The following is a 21,748-nucleotide window of genomic DNA, read 5'->3' as shown; positions in this document are numbered from 1 at the left end:
AATAGCACGCGTTCGCTTATCGCGATTTAGCAACAAATAACTGATAAGGGAGCACTTAAAAATACAACCAAACAAATGTGTAAATATATAATTAGTTCATTTTGGAATTTTGATTACCATTTATAATTATTAACAGTTGTTTGTCAACAACCCCGAACAAGTATATTTCATTTGTCAACTTATACAAAGTACTAAAAATTAGAAATAAAAATGAATTAACTAATTGTTCAACATTTTTGTACGCTACCCGAAAATTTTTTGAAGTTCAGGCTTTGGCGCGAAGCGCCAAAAAAATTTGAATTTTAATGAAAATTTTAGTACACATGCCCCTCTATCATACCATAGCAAATCCCACTCAGTTCACGGACATATAAAGCCAAAAAACATGTATCAGAAGTTGTCTCAAATGTATGGCGCAAAAGTTCTTTGTTTAATAAAAGTTGAATTTTATCATCGACGTTCACACAATATAGTAGCGCGGGAGTGTGCGTGCCGCGCACGTTTAAAACCACACTTTTGATATCGTAGACGCAGCACAGTATAAATTGTCGATATTTATCAGTTATCAGTAGAGACTTAAATATTATATGTCAATGGATGCAAAAATATATTGTAGAGCAAGTATGTAGAAAACTGTTGACTTGTCAGTTCATCTCTTTGACGTTGATGTTCTGAGACACTTCTATTCTGAGACTATATCCAAACATTTTCCGATCTAAATTAATGTCAATTTTCAATGCAATCGGCTTCAATTTCGCTGACTTAAAAAATAAGATGGTAAGATTTTACTATAGCAATATTGAGGTTAGGCCGGTTTTGCTTCCTAGTGGTACATAGTTGAAAGTTGTACGGAATTTCTGTTAATTTCAACTTACTTTCGCTGTTGGCCTTCGGGGTTGCTTAGCACTTAGGTCTTAGAATGTACTTCGTAGAAGTACATTAAGCGATAAAGAGCGATTTGAATCATATTACTGAAACTCCCGTCCCTAGTTGATTTAATGTATTGTATAATAGTTGGTAGGCTGTGTTTATGGTAAACAGTGTGTACTTCAATAGCACTTCTTCTCGAGGTTATATAAAAAATGAACTTCCACTTTTCCGACTTCCAGTTGGCAGTTACACTGCAGTTAACAGTATCTCAGTTTCTGATCTCAGATAGATATCGGAGCCTAGGCCCAAGCGAAATAAGTGGCGGTGGAGCTTGTGGGAATGCTAAATTTCTGCCTTACCTTTAGAGGTATAATTTGACAAGATTTGTATTACGGGCAACATTTGCATTTCATTTACGCGTTGTACTACGGGCAACATTTGTACTACGGGCAACATCCTGCAATCGTCTAGGTCACGTGCGTGTATACGGTAGGGTGATTGGCGCGCGTCATGTCATGTGACTAACCTATTACGATTCAATGGCCAGGGGATTAGCGCACACACAGTCCATGCTTTGTAACGAGTTTTTTGTCGACTGACAGCGTTCTTACTTCTTTGTTCGCTACCTGCATCCCATGGATGTTGATCAGACTGATCAAATCTCGGAGAGTGGAGATCAAGAGATGGAAGGTTTGTTGCTCATATTTGATCATCCTTTCTGCTCCGTTTCACCTTGTTGTCGAAATTTGCCTCAATTACCTGACAGCTTACTCCGTCTCAACTTTGAAATAATTGTAATAGTAATGTTAGCCCTTTATTTGAGATAGCTTTGATACCGAATCTTCTAATATAATCTTTGGCCAGATTTCATTTTTCAATCTTGGCCCAGATTATTGCCCCGAAAGTGACATGCTCTCGGGTCTTTAAAATCTCAGGCTAGTAGAAACTTATATCTAAATGCCTACAAAGTGCAATCCTTCAACATATTGACAGTAAACTTAATCACGATTAAGTTTCATACCCTGCCCTGATCCCTCATTCCTGACTATTCTCTCGATATAACTGTTGCTTAGCTAAACACTGGGTCGCAACAAAGCTCTGAAGTCAGGCTTTTAAGTTAAACGTTGTAAAGTCGGTCGTAGTATTACTAGCGTAAATTTGCTTTAAACTCGATAAAGGTGCTTTCTATCGAAAATCTAGGAACACGGATTTTATGTAAACGAGTAGACATGCACGGAACAGCTTAGTGTATGTATAATGTATACCACCATGTGAATCATTCTGCTACTTTAGTTCTTTACTTTTCAACGTGTTTTATCATATAACCCAGACATGTTGTGTTACATCATCGTGTTTGAACAGTTTTTGAAGACTAACTGAATCGAATTTATTTAAGATCATTCAAGTAATTATTATTTCAGTAATGGAGGAGGAAGAAGAAGAAACTAAAGCTAAGAGTGAAAACGAAGACGAGGTTTTTACTCTTTAAAATTATGCTATCATGTCGTTTAAATACTGCTATAAACATGTATATCTTTCTGAGTAGCGAGTAAGCATTTACCATTTATCTCGGATACATAAATTCCACCTTTCGGTTGTGTATTCACAAATCAACCCTTTCTTACTGTATCTTTCCAGGAGATGGAAGAAGATGAAGAAGAAGCAGAAGGAGAAGGAGAAGAAGAAGAAGAAGAGGAGGATGATGAGGAACAAGAGGAAGAAAAATCAGACAAAGAGGAAGAAAAATCAGACAAAGAGGAAGAAAAATCAGACAAAGATTACTCGTCCATGTCAAACTTCCCAGATAATGATGCCCTCAATAAAATCAAATGGCCAAAAGATGTTTCCAAATCCAACTTCAGAAGCTTCATGTCTACCGTGAGTTATTCGTTGACCTTACCACAAATTTCACGAACGAACGAATGATAGATAGCGTTAATTATAGTCCATCATAACCGATTTCTTTCAAGTTATTTTTGTGCAATTTTAAGGCAATGTGTTTTAACACCTGAAATCTTCCAGACCCGGCCGATGGTTAGCAAGCTTGGAGTTTACAGCAAAGAGGAGGTCCGGGATATTGTCCGAGCCAAGTGGGAGGAACTCACGGCGGCCTCAAGTAACGCGGATTCAGCCGCAGCTTCCCCTGCTTCCGACGCCCCTCTGGACAGATCATCTCGTACTCGCAGGTTGAAACATTAATCAAGAGTTACTACACAACATTAATCGTCTTTCAAAGGCTATTAGCAATTCTAGTTCTTGGTATGATCAAGCCCAGTCGTTATTATGAAGCGAACCACGCTAAGTATAGCACTTTATCGCTTTGATATCTCAGGAAGCCTGCCACTTATCGGATACCAGACGAGAATGAAATTTACGCGGACGAAGACAAACCGCGACGTGGTCGTCGTAGTGCCCCAGACCCCCCTAAAAAGAGAAAGAGCAACAACCACGGGAAAGCAAAACTAAAGAAAACTCTGACCCTCCTAGAGAGGAAGCAGCAGAAAGAGGAGAAGAAACTGAAAGCAGCTGAGGAGAAGTCGAGCCGAGCTAAGGGTAACTCTCCTGCTCCTATTAGGATCAAGATATCGCTGAAGGGTAAGAACGGTAAGAACGGAAGCGGAGCAAACTCTCGTGCTCAATCAGACAATGAGAGTGTAGACAGTGAAGGACCGTCTCTTGCCAGCAAAGCCGAGTCGGAGATCAGTGACCCTGCTTCTGATGCTGAGGTTTGCCTTTTTGCCGTACAAAAATATCTTCTATTTCAACTCGATTTTGCTTTCTTGAATGTATAGAAAATGTACTTTACCTTTTATACTCTACTTTACATTACCCTTCACCCCCGGCCCCTGTACCCAACATTACCCTCCCACTACCCAACATTACCCCTAACACCCTCCCTCCACAGAAAACACACGTAGGAGAAATCTGTGAGATCTGTCAACAGGGTGGAGATCTCCTTCTTTGCAGCGCCTGTAACCGGGCCTTCCACACGGACTGTGTTAACCTGGACGCTGTTCCGGGCGGAGAATGGTTCTGTAGCAAATGTGTAAGTTTCAAACCGCCTCTCCCTTTCCTCCTACTGAGCGACTTGCATTTGATATTGTTTTCTTTTTAGAGCATGCTGCTTAGAGGTGACCGATTGTTCAGACAAAAGTTCAAAAAGTATATTCTTTGTCCAGCCGGTTTCAGTAACCATTACTTGAAACACTAATAATATCCCTCTGCAGGATGAAGATGGCAGCTCGGCTGCGGAGGAGGAGGAGGATGACGAGCATGTGGACTTCTGTAAACGATGTGAGTCAAACTAATATTTACAGTTATAGAGGATTTATTTGTAGTCAAGCTATGTATGTTTGATAAGTGTTAGAAAATCAGGCTCTGCTTTTGCACGTTGGTCCTTTCACTGCATGGGTTTTATACAGAACTTTTTAATTTTATCATTTCCTCAAATAAGAACCCATGATTTACCGTCCTCCTTAAACCCCTCATCTAACCCTTAGCTAACCCGTCTTTTAACCCCTCATCTAACCCCTGTAACCCCTCTACCCCTCATCTAACCCTTCTACTCCTCATCTAACCCATGTAACCCTTCTACTCCTCACCTAACCTCCCTCCTCCCCCAGGTAAGGACGGAGGAGAACTGCTATGTTGTGAGAACTGTACCAGTGCCTACCATCTCCAGTGCACCAACCCCCCACTTGAGGTGGTTCCTAACGGGAAGTGGCAGTGCGAGCGTTGTGCTGTAAGTAACTAGTAAACTACTTTACTACACTACTATACATTATACAACTATACTTCTATAAGTTACCTTGATTTTAACCATCTTCTTGATATGAACTTAATTTCAAAATACATCGAAACATCATCTATTATTCTGGCTGAAATCCGAATTTCGTAGTACTGTAATCTGTAACCATAATATGGAACACGAGATAACTTTTAAAATATCCCTTGTTCCATTTCACTCGATTGGTATATCGAATAGTTCCAGAATAAAACAGTACACTCTCCAGTAAACATGTCGCAGTTTACCGCATAGTATACCAATGCTTTGTCTACCCCACTTTGAAACATTTCTCTGCAAAATAACACTTGATTGACGTCATCGACCACACATTTCACCTTACTTCGCACTTTCTTCCATCTGTGTAAAGTTTTAGATAACTTCCTGAAATGGCCCGGTTGTTAAAATATCATTTGCAACCTCCCTATAATTTACAAAGACGGATCTAGAATAGAACAGCTAGAGATACACAGTTACACGCACACAGCATTACCTCGATTATTCCATATAAGGGTATCTAATTCATATTATATATTTTGTATATATGTGTTGAGCACTGTGTAGATAATTAGTAGGTCGTTTGCTCATTGGCTACGGCAGGTCACGGGCTGGCTCCCTATTGGCTGCTACAGGTCACGTGAACGCTTCTTATTGGCCGGAGTAGTTCACCTGATCTGGAGCTCTGACCTAATTGGCCTGTTTTTAAAGTTTTAAGACTGTATGACAGTACGCTCTGAAGGTTCAGGGATCAGTCTCAGATAACCACAGCGAAGTAAATGGTAGTAAGCGGAAAGTGTGTAAGCTATCAGATATTGTGTCACCTGGGTTTAGCAAACAGTGGTTATATCTCCGTATCATCTGGTCTAGTTTCTGTATCATCTGGTCTAGTTTCTGTATCATCTGGTCTAGTTTCTGTATCATCTAGTCTAGATAATGATCTAATGAGAGCTGATTGTGTAGGTTCACAGACCATTTTATAACTCTGTAATTGAGGCTGTTTATCTGATATCTGATATGAAACTCACGAAATCTTCATGTCCTGTGTTCATCATTTCCCCAGAAACCTTAATATCGAGACAGAGATAACAACTGCCTGTGTTTTTACCACACATTGATAAGAGCAACTAAACTAATTTCTTTAGGTAATTTAAACGCTAAATCTAACTGAATGAGCTTATATTTATTATTTATTATACTTATTACTAAACAGCTATAAACTGAACTTATAAACAATTTATAAACGAATTGCACAGTGTCCACCCCTGACCGGGAAAGTGCAGTCCTTCATAACGTGGAGGTTCAAAGAGGCAGAGGAGAAGGATAGCAAAGAAAAGAAAGCAAAACAGCAGCGCGAGTACTTGGTTAAGTTCCATAATCTCAGCTACTGGCGCTGTGAGTGGGTCCAGGAGGTCCAGGTATGTCCATACTCAGATCTAGATTCCTGATACATTTTTACTCTTTTCTGTAATGTTTATATCAAATTTCCATCACTTGTCTGACAAGATATAACAAATTCTCCGCTATCGGTAACCCTAACTCTCTTCCTTAGCTGGAAGTATTCTGCAACTCCAAATTGAGGAACTATCTCCGGAGGAGTGAAGATGTGCCTCCTACATTGGAGGAAGTTGAGGATACTGGCGAGTTCACTGACCCAAATGTAAAACTCATGATCAACGCTGGAATACCACCCTCCTGGTACGTTTCTAACATTTCTAGAACCTTCTTTTAATCCAACAGCCCGGGCTTGACACTTTTAGCCAATAACTTCGCAGTGCTTATCTCGAAAAGTGAACCTCTTACTATTACCCTAGAGCTTTTAGCATATAGCTGCAGTAATGTTACTATTTGTGCTAGCACGTCAGCCATAAACAGCTATAAACATTAAATGAAACAGTTTTAAAAAGTAACGTATAACTATTTTAACTCACCCTAAACCTGCCAGGTTCCGAGTGCACAGAGTGCTGCGAGTGCGGAACATCAAGAACTCGCCCACAATCCACCTGGTAAAGTGGAGGGACCTCTCCTACGAGTACGCTACCTGGGAACCTGAGGGAGAGGACGTTCCCGGTACGAACTACAACAACTTCTTATTTATATATGTTATTATTCATATATATGTCATATATGTTATTTATATATCCTTTAAACGTTTTATTGAATAGATATAGCTGGGTGGATACCGGAACTGTGTGTATTATTTATTATAGACTCCATGTACAGATTAATATTACTACATATATGTAATTATGCTTTTAGCCTTGTTTCGCGAGTAAGATTCAGTCATAACAGATCGATGTACAATATGATTTTACCTTAACCTCACAAATGACAAACCCTTTCTGTTTACTCTATAAATTAATATTGATACTTTGTTCCCAGGTCTAGAAGAAGCAATGGAGGAGTACAAGAAGTTCAAGAAGCTGAACGACAAGAAGTACAGATGCATCAGAACGGGGAAAACAAATGCCCGTTACCAGGGCGACCCTAGTACCAGATTCGAGAAGCAGCCCGTTTATATAGACATTACTGGGGGCAAGCTTCACCCTTATCAGTTGGAAGGCCTCAACTGGCTCAGGTGTGTGATATTCTACAGTTTTATTTTGCTTACAGAAGATTTTAGTATTTCTAGCCACTTCATGGATCTAAGAAGCAGCTTTAAAATAATCGTTAATAATAAGTCTCAAGCTGAAACATTATTCTAAAATACCATAATTATAAATATGTATAGCTACATTTATCTGGTGAACATATTATACTATTCACATCAAATTGTTTCCAAATAAATTGGGTCAATCCAGTGAATACACGCCCAAATTAAACCATCGGGGACCGGTCACTTTCACCCCGACGAAACTTGGTGAGATGAAATGTGGGATAATGACCCAAATAACCAGCGTCATCTTCCTGCAGGCATTGTTGGAGTCAAGAGAGGAATACCATTCTGGCTGATGAGATGGGACTTGGTAAAACAATCCAAACTATCTGCTTCCTCAACTCTCTTATCATGGAGGTACTCTTTCAACTCTCACTTTTGTAATCTTCTTATTTTAAAAATGCAATTTATCTAGATTTACTGTCTAATCGTTGCACCAGGTCAAACCTCAACTACTATTAATTATATTCGCATTAATCTCACGTGAATATTCTCACAATCTCATACTTTAGAAATATAGTAAAGTAATGTGGGTGTAATAATACAAAGGGAAATGTAGCGCATCGTCAACCTGCAGTTACTAGTCCATTTCATGAAGTTACATGAGTACATCTTACCATTGTTTTATCTAGTTACATTCCATTGTACCACACACGGTCACACTCAAACATTTGTTACACTCACTTATTAATTAGGCCTCACATACTCTCACTAATTAGGCCCCGTTAGCGTGTAATGAGGAAGCTAATAATGTAACTAAGGTGGTGGTAATGAGGTAGGGTATAAGGGGTATGTTGAGGTGGGGCGGGGTTATGTTTCTGCTTGAATCAACATGTATGTGATTACTGAACACACTGAATAGTAACAGCCCTTGAGGCGTGTCTTTTGTACATACTTGCAAAATGTTTAAATTTACATCAACATTACATATACTACTGTACACTGTACTTATCAGACTGGAGATGTAGTGGGTATTACTTATTTTATACAAGTTATAGCAAGACAAACCTGACAACTTTCATAAAGTTTCACAATCCAATAACTTGAAATGTCAACAAGACCTATATATAGCCTAAATTATTTTCAGGGTCACTGCACAGCTCCCTTCCTAATCTCAGTTCCTTTATCTACCCTTGTGAATTGGGAGAGAGAGTTCGAGTTCTGGGCTCCTGATCTTTACGTTCTGACTTATGTGGGAACCAAGGAGAACAGGGCCATCATCAGGTACATTCTCCGTCTAGTTTGAGTATGTGTAAGAATTCTTGTTCACTGTGACCCCAAGTTTGGAAATTGGACCCCAATCACACAGCACATACCACTGTATAGTGTATAGCAGTACTGTTACTTCTTACTAAACAAGAACTTTAAATCACAGAGAGCACGAGTTTTCGTACGGCGAGGACGCCTTCCACCGCAACACAACCAAAGCCCAGCGTGTCCGGAAAGGAACACAACTCAAGTTTGATGTGCTACTCACCAGTTACGAGTTGATCAATGTGGACAACTCCTGTCTCAGCTCCATTGAGTGGAGTGTTCTGGTTGTGGACGAGGCTCACAGACTCAAAAACAACAGATCATTGGTAAATTTACATTTTCTTGGACTCTTTGTTTTACAGATCAGTTTTCCTTAGTTTTTACAATTTTTAAACCGAACACACCCGAAAATTTGTTAAACTACATCGGTTCTGTATCCTGAAGTCTGTACTGGTATTCTTAAACATTACAAAAGTTCTAATATTTTCCCAGTATGGCTAACAGTATTTGTTAATTTCAGATTTACCCATTCTCACACCCTCTATTTTCAGTACTTCAGAACACTGACAGCATACCCTATAGAGTACCGTCTCCTCCTCACAGGAACACCTCTACAGAACAATCTAGAAGAGCTCTTCCATCTCCTGAACTTCATGGAGAGTAAAACTTTCAACTCCCTGGAGGACTTCCAGAATCAGTTCGATAATATCGGCAAAGAGGAGCAAGTTCAGGTGGGGTTCATTATTCACACTACAAACAAAGTGTAACCAGACAGTTCAACTATTTCTAGCCAATTTTATTCTGTAATCTACATAATTTGAATAACATGTATTGAACTATTCAGCCTCATATTATTTAAACTAAATCTGCATCTCCTGACAGAAACTACACGATCTGCTGTCTCCTCATCTTCTGAGAAGACTGAAACAAGATGTGTTGACTGACATCCCTGCTAAGTCAGAGTGTTTGGTCAGAGTAGAGCTCTCACAAGAACAGAAGTAAGTCACGCATCATAGTGTTCATTTGGCACGAAACCCTCTCTGTTAAACTACATAGTAGCCAGTAGATAGTAGCCAGAAATATGGTTGAAAGTTTGAGAGATCCCTCAAAGCTTATTAACCTTCATCCTATTTTAGGAAATACTACAAGTTGATATTGACGAGAAACTACGAAGCACTCACGGCTAAAGGTTACGGAAACTGCTCGCTGATAAACATCATGATGGAACTTAAGAAGTGCAGTAACCACGCTTACCTGGTTGCTGCTGGAGCTGCTGTAAGTTTCTGGATAATACAATTACCAGTTTCGAGAGTGATAAAGAAAACAACAAAACTTCCCAAACTTTTTCCGTACTATTATCCTTTTTGGTGATTCTACTTAAGGCCAATTTTTGCTGTTCGATCATCACTAATGTCTCTTTTATTAACTCTTCCAATTCTGACTACCCCCAATAGTTTTACTAATGGTTTACTAAATAGTTTTACGAATGGTTTACTAAATAGTTTTACTAATGGTTTACTAAATAGTTTTACTAATGGTTTACTAAATAGTTTTACCAATGGTCCCTCTCCCTGCAGGCAGCTCCCAGAAACAGGTACGGAGGATACGAGGGTAACTCTCTGATCCAGGGGTCTGGTAAACTCATCCTCCTCAAGAAAATGTTGGCTAAACTCAAGGAGACAGGACACAGGGTCCTGATATTCTCACAGATGAGAATCATGTTGGATATCCTAGAGGTATGTCAGTTATTTGAAAAATTCTTTATTTGAGTTCATTTACAGATTTATCAACGTACATTTCCTCACAAATCCCAAAATTAACTCATATGATCGCAGGAGTTTTTGGACTTCTTGGGATACAAGTTCGAGCGGATTGACGGTGCAATCACCGGAGCAGACAGGCAGGAAGCTATTGATCGGTTTAACAATCCTAAATCACAGAGTTTCGTTTTCCTGCTTTCAACAAGAGCTGGAGGATTAGGTTCGTGTTGGATTTCAAGACTGTGTAGTGAGCAGTAGCCTGCTAAGGAGTTATAAAACATAGAGGATAAGCTTTATCCTTAAATAGCTGGCTTAAATAGCTGGCTTAACTTTTGAAATTCTACTTTTAAAGCAACCTTATAAGTCTGGTTTTGCTACATAACGTTTGTGTATTAAACGCTGACAAACTACATACTCATAGAACTTCTAACACTCCTTATCACCAGGAATTAACCTGGCGACAGCGGACACGGTGTTTATTTACGACTCTGACTGGAATCCTCACAACGACATCCAGGCTCTCTCCAGAGCTCACAGAATAGGACAGTTCAACAAAGTCATGATCTACAGATTCGTCACCAGGAAGAGTATCGAGGAGAAGATCACTCAGGTATTTACTTTTCTCAGCACGATCCTTTAATCTGCACTTCTTAACCTACTGCACGACCTACTCCGATATAATACGGTAAATGTTATACATGATAATTTCAACACCTGATAGCCAGTGTTACATTCTGGCTTGACATAATGACAACTTCCTCCAGGTCGCTAAACACAAGATGATGTTGACACATCTGGTCGTCAGACCCGGTATGGGTGCAGCAACTCTCTCCAAAACTGAACTCGACTCTATCTTGAAGTAAGTTTTGTTGTAACAGTCGGGACCCTGCTAAACCATCGTCTTAGTACCTCCCCCGCTGTTTTACATATTTATATGAGTTAACACTCCGTCATACATTTTTCTAGAATATCTAATAATACGTTTCATATTTTACTTTTTTTAGCAGCGGCTATAATCTGAAGTACTCGACTGTTGATTTACTCGTAATATTTGTTAAATAAAACTCTCTAACCCCCTATAACCCAGGTTCGGTAGTAAGAATCTGTTCGGAGGAGTTGAAGACAAACAAGAGGATGAACTGATCGAGTATCCTGATGAAATGGTTGAGCAACTTCTGGACAGAGAACAGAAGGGATCCGTAGAGAGCAAAGAACAGTTACTCGACGACTACTTCTCCACCTTCAAAGTGGCTAGCTATTCTGTTAAAAAGGTCGAAGAAGTCGTCGAGGAGGTGAAAGAGGAGATTAAGGAGCCGGAGAAGGAGATAATATCGGACGAGTTCACAATGGACGATCCGAGTTACTGGGAGAAACTGCTGAGACACCATTATGAGCAGCACCAAGAAGGAGAGTACGCCAAGATGGGTAAGGGCAAGAGGATCAGGAAGGCTGTCAACTACTACACCGAGGGTCTGGAGTCTCTTAGTACCAAGAAGGACGAGGACGAATTTGATGACCAGGACGACAACGACTTCAGTGATGAGGAAAGTGGTCCAAGAAAGAAGATGAGACGTGGTGCGTCCTTCCCCATCAAACCCAACGAGGCTGCCTTACCGCCCTTACTCGCTCGGGTTGGCGGACAGCTCGAGGTTCTGGGGTTCAACTCTCGACAGAGGAGATCTTTCTTGAACGCTGTCATGAGATACGGCATGCCACTCTCTGATGCCTACCACACCAACTGGCGACCAAGGGACCTGAAGAACAAGTCTGAAAAGGAATTTAACGCGTACGTTTCACTCTTCATGCGACATTTGTGTGAGCCAGATAATGGTAACAGCCATTACTTTGCTGACGGTGTACCAAAGGAAGGACTCCCCCGACAACAGGTCCTAGCCAGGATCGGAGTTATGGGTCTCATCCGACGTAAAGTTAACGAGTATGCTCACATTAACGGTGACCTCCCATCCAGACCAGGATCTCCAGACGGTGTAACCACATCCCACACTCACCCCTCGATCCAGGCGCCAGGTATGCCACTAGTCGCCCCTGGCACGCCTCAACCTGTCCCCGATACACAACAAATTGCTCCAGCTGCAGTGGACCCCACAACTGTAGAACCGGAGAAACCTGTTAACTCAGAAGAGACTGCTGAAACCGACCAATCAGAGAGCAAACCTGAGGGTTCCACTGAGACTGAGAAACCAGCTGAGCTTGAGGGTGAGAGCAAAGAGGAGAGCAAGGATGAAGAGAAGACAGAAGAGAAAATGGAGACGGCAAGTGAAGACAAACCAGAAGACGAGAAGAAGAGGAGACAGAGCCGGTCGTTGAAAAAGAGGGAGAAAATAAAGAAGAGAAAGTGGAGCTCATGGAAACAGAAGAGAAATCAGAAGAGAAGCCTAGTGAAGAAACATCTGAACCAGCGGCAGAAACGAAGGAAAATGAAGAGGTTTGTTACCCGGATATGTTACTCATTCAGTTTAAGAGTGTTTCTTATTCGAGACTTAAATAACAACCATTTATCATAACAGCTGGATTACTTATCAAGGTTTAATTCAGTCTCAAGTTTATTTGTAGATGGTTTCGAGCGAATAAATTAGGACTTCCACTTTTTACGATCTTCTTTATTAGATGTTGAATCAAATTTCTGTCCAGCTACCCAACGGAGAGGAAAAGAAAGCTGAGACAGAGATAGTGGAGGAGAAAAATGACGAAGAGAAGAAAGAAGATAAAGCAGCAGCAGAAGCAGAGACAGAACAGAAGGCTGAAGCACCTGCTGAGCAAGCTGCTCCTTCACAAGTTGAAGAGTCTCCCAAGAAGAAGGTATGAATATTTTATTTAATTCGTTATCAATCTGATATTTAACTCACTTTTACCACGCGAATACTTTTAGAACCTCATGAAAACACCCCCACTATTTGTTATATATTTTTGTGACCTTTGGCATAAAACTCGCTTGATAAAAGTTAACCACACTTTTTATCAGTTCGTGTTCAATATCTGTGATAGAGGTTTCACAGAGTTGCACAACATCTGGCGCGAGGAGCACTTTTCAGGCAACACTTCCATCTGGTCCAGACTTCACGACTACTGGTTAGCTTAAAATTCAATAAATTGTGGTTAATTTATTGTTATCTTCTTTTTCCTCGTCAACTGAAAGCTTGCTTTTTAGAATGGTTTATTAGCTTCGCAGATATCAGGTTGTTATCAGGTAATCCATCTATTTAACCTGATATTCTAACTAGAGTCACGTGTTCAGGTTACTGGTAGGAGTCATTTACCACGGATATGGCAGATGGCAGGATATCATTAACGATTTGAGGTTCAACATCCTAAACGAGCCATTTGGAGGAGATCGCAGGCTTGAAAGTAATAAAAATACAAATTATCCTTAAAAAGTCATAAAAGACATCACGTTTATTTTCTATCGTGTTCTGTTGTTAAATAAATTTAATTTTGTTATGAAGTTGTTCGATTTACATGTGATCAATATACGACAACTAACACAACTTCAACAGTAAGCGGAGAAGTTGTAGACAAGATAAAGTTCATGTCACGTCGGTTTAAACTACTGGAACAAGCGCTGGTCGCTGAAGCTCAAGTGAACCGAGCAGTAGAGCTGGGAATACAACAGAACCCAAACCATCCCGTCATGAGTTTGAACGCCAGGTAGGGATGGCTCTGTTTGTAAGCACCAAACATCTGTTGGTGCTTATTAGTACTTCAAACATTTATAGGACGCGATGATCATAAAAGTTGGTTAAGTTTATTGTTTATCATTTCAAATTCATTTCAGTATCTTAAAATCATTTCATGTTTCACCAGCCTTCACCTCACTATTAATAGATATTACATATTAGATTAAATTGTCAACTCTAGATGTATTAAAAATCGCCCGTTTATGAAAACCAAAGGAGCTGAAGTTGTCGCTGTATTGGCCTGTTGACCAATTGTGCTGATGGTTTATAAGTTGTACCGGGCCTTTTTTTCTCGTTCCAGTCCATTATATTTGCTCGTTCCTTGTCGCTTAATGTTGTTATAGTAACTGTTCATGTTGCTATGGTAACATGGTTTGGGGCCCAAGAAAAAGGACGAGCTGGATATTTGCACGAGAAACGGTCTCCAAGGCAACATGTTTATGATCTCCCCCGAAGCAAGGCGAGCACGTGGCCGGATATTTACGAGGTATGGTTCGTTGTTTCCTGGGCCCCAAGTATTTTATTTGTGCGCTTTGTTAACTGCTGTTGCGTGAAATGTGACGTCCCAATGACGTCACGTGATATTACTAATGACGTCACGTGATCTATAAAGATGCATTGTTATTGTAACCGAGTGTGTGTGACGTCACACTTCACGCTGCTGCTGCAAGGAGCGAGCAAATATTATATTTGGGGCCTTCTTTTTCTTATTCTTATTAGTCTTCTGTTTTATTTTTTCAGCTGAATCCTGAACCTTCTTCTAAACCGATAATTTAATACATTTTGTCATTTCATGCGTCATCTAATATTGGTAATTTCAGCGACTTGAGAAAAGATCAAAGATCAAATAAAACGTCTTCGAAGTCCAACAAATCCAAGGATAAAGTTCAAGATTATAGGCCCGATTTTGGTATGTCAAATATGTAGTTAGTACCTATTGTTTTATCTTTGAAAATATAAATCTATCGTCAGTCAGATATTTGAATATATCTTGACTCTTTTTCTCGTAACTTTCATGTAACACTCGATTATCTTATTTGGCATAATCAAAGGGATGACATCCTTTAAAGTTGAATTAAAGTTACCCAACATATATTGTAGGTGTCAAATTCCACTATATAATATTGTACGAAAGGTGCGCAGTGATGTAGACAATTTCTTTCGCTTATTAATTATCGAGCCTTCTGACTCAACTGAACATAGTCACATCAACGTTGCTGAAATATGGATACTTTCGCCAATTAATTAAGGGCAAATGAAATGGCTTTATCAACCCTTGATTCAACTGCCCGCACCCCAAAATGGCTATGCGGATAGAATTCCCGTATGATTCGTTTTGATCAGAAATATTTCCCTCAGTTATAGGACCAGATTCTGCTAGAGTTGAACGATTTCCGGCGACGGACAGAGTTGCCAACAAACCAGCTGACCTGACTGCTGTGCTGGCTAACTCCCTCCTGGGTACAACAAACTCTTCAGTATCCAGTTTATCAGCTCTCTCCAGCATCTGCGGTGAGTCTTTCTCACAGCTTGTCAGTTTATACCATTAAAACTTTGAAATTACGACAAACTACAATTTTCGCAATTAATATGATGAAGTGCGAATAGCCTAGAGTACTGCTGTTATTTTATTGTTTATAGTTGTCTATATTATATTGATTTGATCTTTTGTTATATATAAGGTATGTAATGAGGAAAAATGCTAAATCTGTCCAGATGAATGAAGAAAGTGACACGTGCATTGGTATAATTTCCAATTGAAATCTGATAGATACTCTAGAAACAATTGTTTCCAGGCGCCAACAAGTCTAAAAGAAATCCGGATGCTGTCCTGCGAGAAGCTATGCCCGCTCATGAATCTGCACTGATTCCACGGAATAATATAATGACGTCACGCGATAACGTGATAGCTTCACGTGATAATATGATGACGTCACGTGACAATGTGATGACGTCACGTGATGCAGCATCTTCACACGACGCTGCCTTAGCAAACGCCTTATTGCAGCAGCAACAAGTACTGAGACAACAGTTCCTTTTGGCTCACTACCAACAATTGTCAGCTTTACAGACGCCTCTTGTACATCAGATACTCCAGCCTCAGGTTTACTCATTGAATGTCAGGAACTTCCCTTCGGCTTTAGAAACATATAAATTCCATTTTTGTTCGAAATTTTAAATTAGATAATCGCGTAAGCGTTACGCCAATTCTTTTTTCCAGCAGGAGAAGCCTTCGACCTCATCGTCCTCTTCAGCTGCCTCTTCCACAGTCCCGAACAAAAACCAACAGCTCATGAGCTTGCTCCAGAAGAACCCCGAGATGTTGCAGCAGTTATCTGTTTTGATAAGTGCTCAGGACAACAGCAGTTAGTGTTGTAGACCTTAGTGCTTTAGTTAATAATCATCAGGGGCTTTACAATTGTTCGTTTAGTGCTGCTTTTTTATCACCTAGTTTTTGGTCAGTTTTTGGTCATGCATAAGCTCTTTGATTTTTATTTCACGTTTGAAAGGAGGTTCAAATAGGTTTAAACTATTAAAATGATTATATAAAAACGTTGTATTGAATTTAAATATGTGGGTGGGTTTAAATTATTTCCTACAGCATTACGAAGAGATTTGGTATATAAAACTTCATTCACAATCTGCTGATTACTGATTATATTATTATTAGTGCACTGCCTATTACAGCCACGCTGACACAGTTCTTAGCCACGCTTAGCTGAGAGTTTAAAGCTTTTAAACCATCAACAAGTCATGTTGCAAATATTTTATCCGGACACGCGTTCAATTTTGTTACATTTTATATATCCCAACCACGTCTTCCGTCTAATATTTTGTACATTTACATACCGTCCTTTTCCAAGTAGTCAAAACGTCTTAACTCCAAACTGGCTTTTTCTGTCAGCATCTCGTCTGTGTAACTGTCGGCTGTCGAGGCAGTGTTTTTAACGTTAATTGTTTTACAATTGATAAATTATGTGTTGTTTATTAATGCTTTTAATTTATTGTTTATGAAGATCATGGACAGGAAAAGTAACAAACCCGATAAGAACACAAAGATTCAAATAGGAGATTTCCTCCCCTATAATTTGTTAACTTAATTGTAATTTCAACATTTTTAAAAGAGGTTCTACTGCGGTGTGTACACTGATCCTGCCCATACATTGCATGTTATGATGTGTTTTTATGTTGATTTATGTTCAGATTGCATTTCAAAACCTAAGTTAAAACTATTCCTGCGTCGTGAGATTGAAGTTTATAATTGTGAAAAAGTACTCAAATCATCCCCCAGCGCCTTCAAACATAACCACACAAAATAACCACACTCTCCAACAACAATGACATCCTCATTTAAAAAATTAAAATTATCATTTTTTTACTGTCATTCACACAAATCTAATCGCGATGTTGGTCGTTTGTTGTTGTTCGAATTTCATGACATGTAAATATGTAATATAACAGAATAATGAAAACAATAACCCCATCTTCTCACCAGAGCTGCTGAGTTGGAGTGCCTTGCCGAGTCTCACCAGCATTTAGCTAGAGAGAGTTTGGCTGGTAACCGACCTGCTAACAGCGTGTTGAGGAAGGTACTCAGTCAGTTGGAGGATATACTCGCTGAAATGAAGAACGATGTTAACAGGTTTGTTGTGTACTCCTTCTGACGTTATCAGCCAGACAAAGTTTCTTTAAGATATTTATCTGCCATTCTAGTGGTTCAATTTAACTTAGTCCAGGAAATAGTTTGAAGATTTAGATAGTTGAGTTTTTGAGTGTATCTAATATTCCTTTTACATAAATTAGATAAATTTTTCCATCCTGCCGATTTTAACAAACAAGATACAATATGAAATCCATGCCAATAAGTAATAACCAAAATTTGATTTTAAACAATTTGCTTAACAAGTGCCCTACCAGGTTGCCAGTTGCCATGAGTAAGATCCCGACAGTCACAGAACGGCTCCAGATGACAGAGAGGAACATACTGAACAGACTGTTAGCAGCCAGGAACCTGGAGAATGGAGAGAAGAGTGCCGCAGCTATAATACCTGGAGTCAACCCTGCTCCTCCCATCGTGTACTCCTCCCCGCCAACTAGCACTAACATTGGCTCCAGTGTTACGCCAGGTAATCCTAATAGAAAACACTCAATCTCCTGCAATTAATTTCTTTGTCTTTCATTTCAACGGTCTTCAATGTTTTCTGATGATCAACCTTCAATCAAATAAATTGTAGTTTTCCCAACAACAACAACCGCCAGGCCCTAAATATAGCCATGTAAATTGTTAATTAAAGAATCATGAACCTTATCCCAACTGTCTCAGGAATGAAGATCCAACCAAAGCCCCTGTCCAACTCTGCAGCTTTGTCAAATCAGCTGAAGAACAACAACACAATACTGTCCCCCCTAACCCAGCATTTACAGGCTGCTCTCAAACAACACCAGGCCATACAGCAGCAACAGGTTATCTTATGTTCACATTTATATTTTACCTGATTATTTTATAATCATGTTATTTTTATTTTCATTCTTAAGATAGTGTTAAGAAGGTGTTACTTGTCCCCAAAATGGTGACAACACCCATATACTGGGTGTTAAGAAGGTGCTACTTGTCCCCAAAATGGTGTCACTAACACCCGTATACTAGGTGTTAAGAAGGTGTTACTGGTACCCAAAATAATGTCACTAACACCCATATACTGGGTGTTAAGAAGGTGTTACTGGTACCCAAAATGGTGTCACTAACACCCATATACTAGGTGTTAAGAAAGTGTTACTGGTACCCAAAATGGACACAACACCCGCATACTGGGTGTAAAGAAGGTGTTACTTGTACCCAAAATGGTGTCACTAACATCCATATACTTGGTGTTAAGAAGGTGTTACTGGTACCCAAAATGGTGATACTAACACCCGTATACTGGGTGTAAAGAAGGTGTTACTGGTACCCAAAATGGTGTCACTAACACCCGTATACTGGGTGTAAAGAAGGTATTACCGGTACCCAAAATGGTGATACTAACACCCATATCTCAATCCTAGTTACTCTCGCAGCAGCTACAAAACGTGTTCCTGCAGCAGCAACAACAGCAAGCAGCAGTGGCAGCAGCAGCCGTGGCCAAGAGCTCCAGTTCATCCCCCAGCCAGAAACCAAGTGATCTCATGGCTAACAGGTAACTGATACAGTACTTCGTCTCATTTTCAGGACTCTAGTCTAATTTTCTTACCTGACTTAGTCTCAACGATATTTTCCAACTTTGAAAGTAAAACTAACGTCGGAATGTTAGACTTAATGATTAAATTAGATTATCTGACGCATTAAGTTACTAAAACGTCTTAGAAAAGTCTAACAAAAGTTGTTCATCAGGCTACAGAGTATCATAAGAAGCCAAGCGGCACACTTGGGACTAATCCGTCCCCAGAGTGCTGCAACCAGCACCCCCAACATTGTACTCAACAACAACATTGCTGGTGTTATTCAGAAACAATCCAACTCACAGTCGTGTAAGTGCATAGTTTACATAACATTGACACTTCATACGTTGTCCTAATTGTTGGATTTATTATTAATTACTGGGCGTTGTGTCTTCAATCTGAGTTTGCAGATTGAAGATACATCATCGTCATTTTTATATGATTGAGTTGTCATGATGATACAGATATAATAACAATACTCATACTCTTATAGTTTTTCTTTAACAGTACTCTAAACGTTCTCTAATACTCCGAAAGTTCTTGACATGAGAGTATTAAATTTGGCTCATTTTCTCATCTTCAGCGTCTCCGGGTGGACATGACATCGTAAGTACTACAGCCAACATTCTTAAGAATGTTCTCGAGCAACAGCAAGCCGCTCAACAACAACAACAACAACAACAACAACAACAACAACAACAACAACAGCAACAGCAACAGCAACATCAACAACAACAGCAACAGCAGCAACAACAACAACAACAACAGCAACAACAACAGCAGCAGTCCAGTGAGTAAGTGTGACGGAATCTTATCTACTAATTCCACTATTATATGATCCTTTGTTATCGTTGGAGCACTTTTTATCATGTGGTTCAATAATTGTTAACCAATAAAATTTTAATGAAGAAATGAAAGTGATTGTAATCATATGAAATCATGCGTGTTCAATGTCAAAATGTTACTGTTCGTCAATCGATTATATTGTTTTTCTATTGGCAGTACTATCAGCACACGAAATGAGCTCATGAAGCTTTTCTCACCAAATTGACTGCGCAGATGAGAAGAAGACGACTTTGCAAGCTGCAGAAGACCATGCTCCGATTGTCATCGAATAGAGAAGAAGATTCCACACCCGTCCAACGCGCGCACTTATCTTGTTAACTTTCTCAAGATTGATTGAGAAATAGAGCAAGATGACCCTCGTCCCTTGCCTTCTCGAAACTTATACTTGACGCTGGGTGTGGGGTGACCGGTCCAAATTTCAGTGATCTGAGAATAATTTGCCGCGATGGTTTTTTTAAAGATGAACATCTAGGTCACGTGTGTAGTGACGTGGGATGACTTCTATACCAACTTGTCAGCTGTTCGCTTCAATCTTTTTTAATGATTCTTCTTTACAAAAGTATAGCATTTTATTTTTTCCTAATTCATAATCTTATTACCATCTTACTGATAGCAATAATTCAAATTTTATGTTCGAATTTAAATATAGTTTGTTTTCTTTTGTCTTCTCTGCTATCCGGGCACTGTTTATAACTAGGTAGTTCTACTAACTCGCTCGCCCAAAAACTATCACGTGTCTTGGGTTTTTACTGGTTCGCAGCCGAAGAAAATGGTATAAGGCCTAAGGGTCTGCCCACACTACGCCATGTGGCGACGGGCCACATGGCCCGATTCACCTAAGGCTGAACACACTGTGCCACTTGGCGTGAGTAGCCACGCCATGTGGCCCGTCCTCTAAACACACTGTACCACTTGGCGTGGATTTAGCAAGGGGAAAGTGGCACAGTGTGTTTAGGTGAATCGGGCCATGTGCCCGTCGCCACATGGCGTAGTGTGGGCAGACGGGCAGACCCCTACATAAACCCGTAGGGCCTGCCCACACTACGCCTGTTGGCGATCGTGGGCCAAAAGTCACAGTGTGTCCAGAAGCCCCGCCACAAGTCACCGGAGTCACGCAACGAGCTCCTTTTGGCGTGAATATTTGTGACGTCATCGTCCTGTCAGCCAATCAAAATGGGTTAAAAAATAATAATACATTGCGCAGGTGACGTGCCTGGAACATGTTTTCACGCCAACTTGTAGCGCGATGCACTACTGGGTCGCGCCGCGCATCAAATAATTCGTCTCGCAACCAACGGTAGATCGGCGAGATGCACCACTGCGCCTCACCGAGCTGCGAAGGATTGACATCGTGAATCATGAACACGCCAACAGGCGTAGTGTGTTTAGATAGACGGGCCACATGTTACTGGGCGGCGCTCAGCCTGGCATTCCGCCGAATCTTTATGTTTATGAACATAATAGCCTGGGGTCCCCAGGTGAGCCACATGGCGTGACTACTCACGCCAAGTGGCACAGTGTGCTTAGGTGGCGGGCCTAGACTCGGGCCATGTGCCCCGTCGCCAACAGGCACGTAGTGTGGGCAGGCCCTTATCATAACCATGACCCGAAGCTGTCCATAATTCAAATCACAACCCGAGCCCTGAACAATCGAATTCGTGTTTTACTTGTAAGTTTACAAATACAACCT

General features: G+C 40.2%; 2 protein-coding genes across 2 annotated transcripts in view; one reads left to right on the top strand and one right to left on the bottom strand.

Annotated features, from left to right (window-relative positions):
- The window catches only part of LOC134813341 (uncharacterized), a 107,345-nt gene that overhangs the window by 55,172 nt on the left and 30,425 nt on the right, over nt 1–21,748 (bottom strand). The window lies entirely within an intron of this gene.
- Nucleotides 1,362–20,702, top strand: LOC134813340 (protein let-418-like). Its single transcript, XM_063821039.1, is given in 35 exon segments — nt 1,362–1,560; nt 2,292–2,344; nt 2,509–2,748; nt 2,893–3,056; nt 3,203–3,596; nt 3,776–3,916; nt 4,098–4,164; nt 4,494–4,612; nt 5,908–6,069; nt 6,204–6,349; nt 6,597–6,721; nt 7,034–7,229; nt 7,565–7,664; nt 8,395–8,531; nt 8,683–8,887; nt 9,113–9,292; nt 9,444–9,559; nt 9,698–9,836; nt 10,139–10,297; nt 10,397–10,541; nt 10,768–10,931; nt 11,086–11,180; nt 11,409–12,619; nt 12,622–12,767; nt 12,974–13,141; nt 13,305–13,411; nt 13,578–13,687; nt 13,837–13,987; nt 17,513–17,659; nt 17,935–18,143; nt 18,341–18,480; nt 19,072–19,190; nt 19,385–19,521; nt 19,796–20,002; nt 20,272–20,702. Coding segments are annotated over 35 exon segments (6,213 nt in total). The 5' UTR covers nt 1,362–1,505; the 3' UTR covers nt 20,331–20,702.

Source organism: Bolinopsis microptera, chromosome 3 (genome assembly GCF_026151205.1).
Source record: "Bolinopsis microptera isolate Bmic1 chromosome 3, MBARI_Bmic_1.0, whole genome shotgun sequence".
Classification (NCBI taxonomy): domain Eukaryota; kingdom Metazoa; phylum Ctenophora; class Tentaculata; order Lobata; family Bolinopsidae; genus Bolinopsis; species Bolinopsis microptera.
This window is presented reverse-complemented; position numbering and strand designations above follow the sequence as displayed.